Source organism: Tupaia chinensis, unplaced genomic scaffold, assembly GCF_000334495.1.
Source record: "Tupaia chinensis unplaced genomic scaffold, TupChi_1.0 Scaffold000225_1, whole genome shotgun sequence".
Classification (NCBI taxonomy): Eukaryota; Metazoa; Chordata; class Mammalia; order Scandentia; family Tupaiidae; genus Tupaia; species Tupaia belangeri.
In genome coordinates, this window is record NW_006159700.1 from 1,260,265 (window position 1) to 1,271,740 (window position 11,476).

At 41.0% G+C, this 11,476-nt stretch overlaps 1 protein-coding gene across 3 annotated transcripts in view; it reads right to left on the bottom strand.

Annotated features, from left to right (window-relative positions):
- Positions 1 to 11,476, bottom strand: part of MYO1B (myosin IB) — a 189,939-nt gene that overhangs the window by 166,438 nt on the left and 12,025 nt on the right. For all 3 annotated transcript variants that reach the window (XM_006147812.2, XM_006147811.2, XM_006147810.2), the window contains exon 2: positions 4,837 to 4,980. In XM_006147812.2, the coding sequence (XP_006147874.1) occupies positions 4,837 to 4,971 (135 nt within the window). In that variant the 5' untranslated portion in view covers positions 4,972 to 4,980. The remainder of the gene's footprint in view (positions 1 to 4,836; positions 4,981 to 11,476) is intronic.

Here is an 11,476-nt window from a genome sequence, read left to right on the forward strand (position 1 = left end):
CTAGGAGCAGTTGAACTTAGAACTCCAGTAGTAAGTGCTTCCCATAAGGCACATCCTTTGTCTTGGTATCAACATCAAGAAGGTCACTTTATTATAGAACGTCCTACCAAACCTGTGACCACTGCAGTATCCACTCCTCCTCTTCTCATCCTAGTGAGCTGACAGATCTGTTTGGTTAGGTGTCCACCCTTTCACACACACAGCCCATAGACAGTGGAAAGTTGACCTAACCCCAGTCTGAGAAGTAGGTATCATTTTCTTAAGTCACTCAGCTCATTCTCATCACCTGTCAAAGTCAATGATTTGAAGAAAGGAGGAAGAGAGGTCCCTGACCTATTGCTGTCTCACATGGGAGGTTGTGGAGGCTGTGGATGCACCCAGAGTTCAAAAACCTGTGCCAACAGTCCCCTGTTCTCAAGTCCCCTCATCAACCATAGCTTTTGAACAGAAAAATGACTCTCCACTGTGCTCACACGATGGGTCACCCTAGACAGTCATTCACTTTCAAGGTATAAGGAGACTTTTTTTTAACTACATCTTCATTTTCTGGGAAAGAATTTTAAAACACAGTGAAGTGTAAGACAGTGCACTGTTATTGCCTGGCATATTAACTTAGCCTTGGGCATCAGGCTATACAATTTTGCGCAACCCAGGAACAAAAGCAAAGCAGGAGTAGTATCAGAACAAGAGCCAAAAATAGATTTCCCAAGGGTGAGATGCATGGCGTGGGGGCTGGGGAGCATGGTAATCGAATTGAACATGCAGTGTGTGTATTTTTTTTTAATTACAAAAGCAATATATGCTTGACCTAAGTCCTATAATACAGAAGTCTAAAGAGTAACCTCTCCAGTCCCCATGCACCATCCTACCTCATTGAAGTAACCAAAATTAACATGCCTTTCTCTATATGTATACAAATGCACACAGACATACACACACATTCATAAAGCCCCATTAAAAAAATAATAAGGTAATACACATTACTCTGTATTCCACTTCTTCTTTCCCTTCAAGTACAGAATGTCAGCCCTTGAACATGATGTGTTTGAAGTTAGCAAAAATAAAGGCACACATACCATGGAATAGTAGCCTTAAAGTATCATGGAAAATACTAATTGATAAAAATATCCAGAAGCTGAGAACAATTTTCTGCTTTTGTTTTATAACCAGAAAGGCCGTTCCAAAAATAGTTTAGAAAATAAAATTATGTAGAGCTGAAACCCAGACATTTTGTCTACTAAAGACCCATGAATGTCAACACTTGGCATTTTGTTAAAAAGGGGATTGTTTTATTTCTGGTGGCCACAACAAATCAGGTATTTGAATGCATGTAATGTTCTGCTCTCCATCTTACTTTCAATTAATCTAAAAGTGAATCATGCTCTTAGAGCCAAAAAGAAAAATGATCAGCAACATTACATTGTAGTGTTGCAATATAATTGATTCCTCCTATCTGTCTCAAATGCCCATGTTTAAAGTCTCATTTATTTGGAATCAGATCACACTTTCAATTAAAGCTGCAGAACTGTCAGGTTTTCCCACCTGAACTGCTACACCTGGAGGGAAAATGACACTGGACCTCTCTACCAAACCAAACAAGGCCACTTTCCAGTTCTGCAGTGGTGTCTTCCCATTTTGATAACATTTTAAATAATCACATCTCTGAACGATAACTATATCTCAGTTTAGCATCCAGTTATCAAAATTAATAATATTCCAAAAGCAGTATTTACATGTCTCTCAATACTGTCGATCTTCTCTCACCTCCAACAATAAGAATCAAGAAGAAGGGCAAGTTCTAGGGGCCAATTAGTTCTAGGGGTAGCACAACAGTAATGTAACTGGACCTACTGGATCAGAAAAGTCATGATACATTTTTTTTTTTTTGAGAGATTTTCACTGTAGGGCGCGTGCGCTCGCCAGACAGACAGAGAGACATAGAGACAGAAAGCAAGAAATCACCCCCCAGGGGGGATGGTCACGCCGCAATCCCTTCTCCTCCATTCTCCTCTCGGGATCTTGGGCACGCACGCACAAGCGCCCGGCGTGAGTTTTAAGCCACTGGGTCCGAGACACGAACCGTGGTCGACTACGTGGGAATCCAGCGACATAGCCATTACGCTAACTGCTGGTTCCCAGTCATGATACATTTTTGAAGAGAAAAAATTCATCATGACTTTTCCAATGACCCAATACATGGGAAGATCCCAGGTTCATGTCCCAGGACCTCCCTGTGCATGCCAGAAACATATATGCACATGCACATGCCCATAATCTGAGCTAGCTAAGACTAGAAGTTGATTGTGGGATGGAGACCCTACTGGAGGTGCTTGTCTGCCTGTCTGTATATGTGTATGTATATCTCTCTGTCTCTTGTGGGAGAAATAAGCTTTAAAAAAAGAAAGGAAAAAAAAAAAAAAAAAAAGGAAGGATCAGCCAATGTGGTTGACTATCCCAGATCTAGCAGCTTGAAAAATATACCAGGTAGGTGCGCATGTATGCCCAAAATCCCCAATGAAGGAAGAGATGGAGGAGAAGGGATTGTAGTATAACTATTCCCCATGGGAGGCTGCTTTCTTATTCTCTCTCTCTCGGAAACACATGCACCCTCCTCTAAAAATTAACGACAACAACAAAAGGATGACAAATTCAATTCCCAGATAATGACTACATAAATAAATTCATCATCAGAGCCAGGAGATGGCATAATGGTTACATTGCTGGACTTCCATGTAGTTGACCGTGGTCTGAGTCCCAGACCTGGCACCTTAAGATTCACGCCAGGCACGTAAGCATGTGTGCTCAAAATCCCAAGAGGAGAATGGAGGAGAAAAGATTGCCACATGATCAAACACCCTGGGGGTTTTTGTTACTTTCTGGCTCTCTGGTGAACACACACGCCCTATAGCAAAAAATCTCTTAAAAAAAAAAAAAAGAAATTATTCATCCAAAGTTATTCTTGAAACATGGTTGGTACTATGGTTTTAATATTTGCATCCTCCCAAAATTTGTATGATGAAGTCTATTCACCAATGTAACAATTTTAAAACAATTTTTAAAAAGGTCATTAGGTTATAAGGTCAAAGCCTACATAAATAGGATTGGTGCCCTCATAAAAAGTTCTTCTCCATTTACAGATAACTTTTTGTTTCTTTTGAGAGGTTTTTGCTATAGGGCATGTACACTTGTGAGAAAGACAGAGAGAGACAGAGAGATAGAAAATGAGAAACCACCCCCCAGGAGGAATGGCCACACCGCAATCCCTTCTCCTCCCTTCTCCTCTCAGGATTTTGGGCAAGCACGCACCCGGCCTGAGTTTAAGTCACCGGTCTGGGACTCGAATCGCGGTCAACTACATGGGAGTTCAGTGACATAGCCATTACACTAACTGCTGGTCCCTTTTTTCTAAAAATGCCAAAGAGTATGGATGTGTGCATGTACATGAAAAGTAGAAGAGAGTGAGAACCATCCAATAGGGCCTAGTCACATCACAATCCTTTTTTTCCAATTCTCCATCCCATCAGAATACTGGGTACAAGCTCACATGCGCCTGTACAGGCTGACGAGGCTGGGACTCAAACCCTGGTCAGACATGTTGGAATGCAGTTTCCTCTGTACAGCACCTAATTCCTGTACACTACAGGGTCAGCCCCACAGATGCACCTTTTTTCTAAAGGGAAAGACAGCCCCATAGATACCAAATTTTTAAAAAAGAGAACTCAGAAGCAAGGCAGAATTATTAAAACCACTTGTATCCAAATCCATCGTATTTCTTCTCAGCCTCTGGTATATACAGAATCAATGCCCCGCTTTCTTGGTTTAGTTAACGGCACACCTTTACTTCCCAGATGCAAGTTGCTGTGCTTTATGTAAATTCTTGAAAAGCTGCATATAAATGTATTCTTCTCTCATGTTTTAAATATATTTAGAAAATTTAAAAGTTAAAGTAAGGCTGTGAAATCCTTTATAAAGATTCATAAATATTTTCCTACTGTTATGTTTTCGTTTTTGTATATGGCATTATACCTTTATACAGCAGGCTATGACTATTCCAGAATCTCCAGGGATCAAGCCCTTACTCTTACCTAGTAATCTGTTCCTATCCTTACTAACTACAAATGAAGGTTTATGTCTTTTAACAGTTCACTACTGGGACTGGAGGTGACGCAGCAGTTACATTGCTGGACTGACACAGCGTCAACTGCTATTTGAGTCCCAGACCCAGCAACTTAAAACTCACACCAGGTGGGCATGCGTGCATGCCCAAAATCCTGAGAGGAGAATGGAGAAGGGCCTCTGTTGCAGTGTGGCCATCCCTGCAGAGGGTGATTTCTCTGTCTCTCTGTCTCTCTCTCCTCTCTCTCTGTCTCTCTCTTCCACAAGTGCATGTACCGTATGGCAAAAAAATCTCTCCTCCCCCCTAAAAAATCAGTCCACTAACTTGAATTTTAATGAGTAACTTCTCAATAATTAGACTTTGCTAACTTCATAAAAATATCCAAGAAGATGCCTATAAATCTCAAAACTCCTTCTGAACTTAATGTTCCTCGGAAAGCAGGAACTAAAGAATTCCACTCGCTCTAGAATGCTCCATGGCAATACAATACCCTGCACAAAGATAATGCTCTACAAACATTATTTGGAAAGCAAAGCCACTTGACTCTAGTCAGTGCTAAATCAGTAAACACTCAAAGCACTTTCTGAAGATATAAGCAAATACCTTTGGACCCAAAGGTACAGAGAGGGAAAAGAGAGGAGAGTATGAGCAAGAAAACCCAGCTCTCTGCCACAAAATACAAAGCCTGAACACTACAGATGATGGTCATGTATACTCACATATATTTCATTATGGTCAAAGCGCTTCTTGAGGTTGTTGATGAAGGTCTCCTCGTTGAGAGGTTCTAAAAGAACCATATCCCCAACTCCAATCATATTGTCCAGAAGTGATGTTTTCACCTCCATTTTGGCCATGGTGTCTTGCTATAGGAAAGAGGAAGCAGGTTAATTTATTTCAGATGAGGTCCTGGCACTATTGAAGAAATAAAAATAATTCCGAATGACCCTCACATGCCTCAGCAAGCATCATAACCTCCCCTCCCTATGACCTATGTCAAAGTCTCTGACTTGGTCCTATTTGCTAAACTCCTGCCACGAAAGAACCACTTCCCCTGTCCACTCTCCCAGGCAAAGTCCATGGACAGAAAAAGTCACTAGGAAGCTATGGTCTCTGTTTTTTCCTTTAGAACATCTCCTCCCCCAACTGAAAGTTGTGAAACCCTTGCAAAAGAATCCAACCCACCTCCTTCCCCAGCTCTTGCATACCAATGCACTTGTAAAATCAGAGGTTGCCTATATAATATATCCTGGCAAGAGTGACCTCCATGTTCTTAAGTCTTATTCCAACAGACATATCACTATAACAGTAGTTCGAATTAACATGCAATGAATAGAAAAGAAAAACTGGCTTCCCTTTGGGAACCAATATGGAAGTCTACCAAGTAGAAAGAGGCACACTACCAAGGCAACATTCTATCCCACTAATATGTGTGGGGCCACCCAAGGGAGGCCTTCCAGTCTGTTCGCTATCAAGATTACCAAAATTCCTTCAAATCACAGGAAAATGTGTGAAGAGTGTGTGTGTGTGTGTGTGTGTGTGTGTGTGCCCTATGTGCAGACAACTGTGCATGTGTTTATGTTATTTTTCTAATACTAGCAGAGCTATAAAGTAAAACGGTAGAACTAAATTCCCTGGGTCATTCTCTCTAAATATTTCCAATACAAAAGTCAGTTTTACATAACTTCAGTATACTAAAACTGAATAATACTTCAGAATACTAATAAATACTTAAGTATATACATGCCCCTAATATTGAATGTTATAGTATGTTTGATTCTTTCCTTTGAGGTATCACTCAGACATACTATATCTCATTAAGGTCAGTCTGCTTAATTAACATGCAATGAACAGAATGTAAGCAAATATCCTTCAATTCTATTCTAGCCTAGAACATCAGTAGATCTCTTAGAAGCAATATAAACTGTATTTAGGGGCCAGCCAGTGGCGTGATGATAAGGCAGCTATAGATCCCACATGGCTGACAGTACGGTTTGAGTCCTGGACGTGGTAGCTTGAAAAACACACTAGGCATGTGTGTATGCTGCCCAAGCCCTGAGGAGAGGATGGAGATGAGATTGTAGTGTGGCCATCTTCCCTGGCAGATGTTCTCTCCTCCTTTATCCTCTCGGGATCTGAGAAAGGCATGCGCACTCACTCAGTGGTTTTCAAGCTGCTGGGGTCCAAGACTTGAACCACATGTTCAGCTAAGTGGGATCCAGCCATCATAACCACTATGGCACTGGTTGATCTGCAGATTAAAAAATAATTATAAAATTTTGGGGCCAGCAGATGGCGTAATGACTATGTCACTGGACTCCCATGTAGTCAACTACGGTTCAAGTCCAGGACCTAGTGGCTTAAACTCGTGCCAGGCACATGTGTGTGTGTGCCCAAGATCCTGAGAGGAGAATGGAGGAGAAGGGATTGCAGTGTGGCCATCCCCCCAGGGGGTGATTTCTCGCTTTCTGTTTGTCTTTCTGACGAACACACATGCCCTATATAGCAAAAGGTTCTCCAAAAAATTAATAATAAAATTTTAAAATAAACCATATTTAGTTGGAATATATATATATATATATATATATATATTTTTTAAGATACATTTTCTACTCTAGGATGTATGCACATGCCAGAGAGACAGAGAAATAGAAAGCAACATATCATCCCCTGGAGTGATGGCCACACAGCAATCCCTTCTCCTCCATTCTCCTCTTGGAATTTCTGAGCACACATACACACGCTCCCACCATGAATTTTTTTTAAAGAGTTATTTTATTTAACTTTATTCATCTGTTTATTTATCTATCTATCTAAATTTGACCAGAGAGGGACAGAGTGTGAGAGAGAGAGGGGAAGTGAGAAAGTAAGCCACCAGGTCAGGGACTCAAACCACGGTCGGCCATGGGGAAGGCCAGTGCCCTTAATCACCACACCAACTGCTGGCCTCCCAGCATGAGTTTTAAGCCACTGGGTCTGTACTTGAACTGTGGTCGACTACATGGGAGTCCAGCAACATAACCATTACATCATCTGCTGGTCCTTAGTTGGACTATTTTAAAAAGAACTGAGAAGGTTGATAATTAAATTTATTATAATTAACTTCTAGCAATATATATGAACTCATAAACATACTTTTTTTGTTTGACCCCATTAAAAATTTTTTGGCTCTAAAATGCTAAAGAAATTAAGGAGAAACCAAAAGGTTCTCTCATAAAAAAATAAAAAAATAAGGAGGTTTTTAATATTCAAAAGGAAAATTAAGTAACTCTTTCGTTAATCTATTTTTTTTTAATTTAATACCAACTAGACCTGCAATAAACAGCCCCAGATATCACTAAAACCCAAGAATGGTAACCCAAAGAATGGCCTCCTGCATTTTAAAGAATAAAACCAATGGGAGTGGGAGGCACTAGCCATTCTCTAGAGATGCAGCTGAAGCCAGGGAGAGAACTCAGCCAACATCCCAGTCCAGAGCAGGACTGCACAGGAACAGGACCTTAAGGGGCCAAGCTTTGTCACAATAAATTAACATACAAATCAAGTTTCACGTTCTCAGACTCATACAATGCCAAGTGTATTCTAGTTGCAATACATTACATATAATTTGGCAGGGGAAGGCTTAAAGATTAAGGGGGAAGTCAACCTGAGAAGGGTTTCAAAAATAACTACTTAAAACCAGTGATTTAAATTAAGCAAAGATGTTGAATGGGAACTCACTGCCCTGAGGTAGATTCCTGTATGGAGTCTATTTATAGAAACAGCTGCAGAAAGACAACACCGCTTCACTGCAGGTAACAATAATTAAACAGCAATCCTTCTCTGTAATTAAACCTGTATCACTCTCTTTTCTACTCTGTTTCAAGGAGGTTTTCGTGGGTTCTAATTTTTATACTTTTATTCCAACTTTTAAGTCGAAGGGGCGTAGAGGACAAAACAAATTCTGAGTTACAGACAATTAGCAAAAAAAAAGTGAAAAACTCTGAAAATGGAATTTCTAGGGGCTGGCAGGTGGAGTACTGGACTCCACATGGCCAGTCTCAGTTCAAGTCCTGGATCTGGAGGCTTGCTTTCTCACTTTTTCTTTTTCTCTTTCACTCACTCTCTGGTCAAGTTAAAAAATAATCAAAATAAATAAAATAAATAATTCTTTTCAAAAAGAAAGAAAATATCATTTCTGCAAACCAAAACATGTACAGCAACAAAGGAAAGCAAAGCAAGATCAAGATTCATTTAGTCATTTGAGCACTGTTTTTTAAAAAAAATCATTTTTAGCATCTAGTTACTTTGGGAGAATATATAGCAACAGCCTCCCTCATTCTCAAGGTAAAAACAGGACACCAACATGATGCTCTGCACGTACTTCCTACAAAAGAACTGGTTTCCCGTATTGCGGCCATCACCCCCACCTGGATCAGGTTCACTGTGACATCTTGATGAAATCAACTGAGTCGTTTTTCTTTCTCTGAAGGAGCTATGCTCACTATGGAAATAAATTTCAACATCACTTGCTAACTCCACATTTCCATAAACCATCAATGGATTTCATTTGGGGCTATACGGAGAATTAAACTAGGGATACATTATGTTTTATACGTGGCAGTCTTTAAAAAGTTCATGGAAAATGCCTGTTACGAAAAAATGCATTTAAAATTTTCTTTTTTGTGCCAAAAACAACCCCGTACTTTAATTCCATTTTCTACTTTCTAAAGGCCCTGCCTTTTACCCTTCCAAAAACCTCATGGGAATCCATGATGTTCTAGGAGAGCTGATGCTCCAAGAATTAGCATGGACCCAAGACAAGTCAATCAACATATTCCCATCTCCGAGCTACTATCACTGATTCAGGCTGGCATGTGACTGAGCTGGAGACTCTGGCTTGGAATACATTTATGGGTCACTTAACAACAGGGACAGCTCTGGATGATGCGTCACTAGGCGATTTCATCATGGCATGACCACAATATTTATACAAAGCTAGAAGCTATGTCCTAGCAGTGTATACACAGGCTCTATGTATAATCTCATGGGACCACTGTCATATATGTGACTTCATTGTGCAGTATATGACTATACTGGACAAAGGTTCTCCGCACTCTGAATGGCGTGACTTGCTGACGTGGTACTTCAAACTGCTACAGCCAGCTCTGCTTTCATGAGAACGGTTAGTCTGAGGAGGAAGACAATACATGGAGGAGGGTAGGGCAAGAAAACTGCAGAGAACTGGAGTCCTGTTGACATCACAAACCTCTGGATCAAATTGCATTTGACATCCACCCCTCATCTCTCAAGTTTTTGGTCACGTAAGCCAATTAGTCCACTTTATTGTTTAAGCTGTTTGAATTAACGTTTCTATTATTTGCAAGAAGAAGCATCTAACCTAATAAAAGAAAGTGGTACCTGGAAGTGGAGTGTTGCAAGAAACACACCTTAAAAAGCATGGACTGAGGGCCAGCAGATCGTGTAGCAGTTACGTCACTGGACTCCCAAATGGCGGACCAGGGTTTGAATTCCAAACCTGGTGGCTTGAAACTCATGCCAGGTGTGCATGCATGCATACCCCAAGATCTCCAGAGAAGAATGGAGGAGAAGGGATTAAAGCATGGCTATCTCCCTTGGAGTGATTTCTCACTTTTCCTGGTACTGTCTGTCTGTCACTCTCTCTCTTTCTCTCACCCACCCCCAACCCCCTTGGCAAGCAAGTGTCCCTAAGGCAAAAACCTCTAAAAAGAAAAGAAAAAAAAAAAATCATGGACTGGCTAGGCTAAGGCATAGGGCAGAGAGCGTGAGCCCCTACCATCCTGGGCTATCAACATGACCATCTTTAATGTCTAGTAGCAAAACAGCTATCATGGCCCGCTGTGCCTTGAGACATGGACCTTGTGCTTACAACAGTAGGGCATCTGAGGGAAACCTGGATGCCAGACTTCTGGCAAGTATTGCCTACTTCTTAAGGATCTACAAGAAAAACAAAAGTTCACTGTCAAACTGACCAGTCTCAGAAGGCTAGAGAGAAAATCTAAGGTGCTGCTCAGAGGAGGAGTCACTCTGCCTAAAGGTGGAAGACAGAGAAGAACTACAACCTATCCCAAGTACCAAATGTTCTGCCTCTATGGCCTGAGAAAGGAAGAGCCTTCTCACTCTGAAGACACAACACCCCATCCTCCTGCTTAATTCTTATTGGCTCCTCGTGGCTTTTACTAACCAAGAACTATGACAATCTGTAGAGCAGAATGGTCAGAAGACAAGTTCTCAGACCAAGTTCTGACTTCAAAACCTTGGTCCTCGGCAGTCCCTTCCGTTATGGTCATGGGTCCACGGTAGTAAATAAACCTTAAATAACATCTCTCTCTATATATACACACACACACACACACACACACATAGTTATATATACATACACACACACACATATATATAGTTCTAGATATGTATCTAGAGCTGCCATTAAATATATATCTAGAGCTATATATACTGGATTGTCAGAAAAGTCATGCATATTTTTTTGTTTTTCTATGCAAAAACACATCATTGACCTTCCCGATACATATAAATATAGAACAGATACATACAGATGGGTTTTGTGCTGTTTTTTTGCTAGAGGGTACATACACTCACTAAAGAGAAGGCACCCCCGCCCCATGCCTTACGCTGCAATTCTTTCTTTTCCATCTCTCCCTCCTGTTAGAATTTTGGGCACACATGCACATGTACCCAATGTGTTTCTCAAGCCACTGGGTCCAGAACTAGAATTGCACAGTTGAACATGTGGGATTCACTTGCTTTAACTACCCAGCACCAATTATATTTTTAAGTTATACTGCCAAAGAACTCTGACTGGTAGTGACTTACAGTCACTTGGTCCTTAAGACAACTCCAAGACCTAACTAACAAAAATAAGGACTTAATTCATGGCAGCCCCCAACAAAGTCATCTTGCCACTGCTCATCTCAGATGGGGACAGAAGACAGACAAAGAAGAACTCACAGAGCAGAACCTCTGAGGAGTAGGTGATTGTCTTTTCAGCCATATAGGGGAGAGGTGCTTTATACTGACCGGGGCATTTTATCTTCCTAAGCATAGAAATGGTAAGAAAGAAGAGTATAAATACTGGGCAGCCAAAGGGAAGAGTCATACTAAACATTTGTCCTTTTTTTTTTTTTTTCCATGAGGTATTTTTGCTATAGGGCAGATGCAATTGCTGAAGAGACAGAAAGCAATAAATGACACACACACCCCCACCCAGGGAAGGCCATGCTGTAATCCCTTCTCCTCTATTCTCCTCTCAGTATTTTTGGGTACATGCGCGCGCACACACACACACACACACACACACACACACACACACATCCAGCCTAAGTT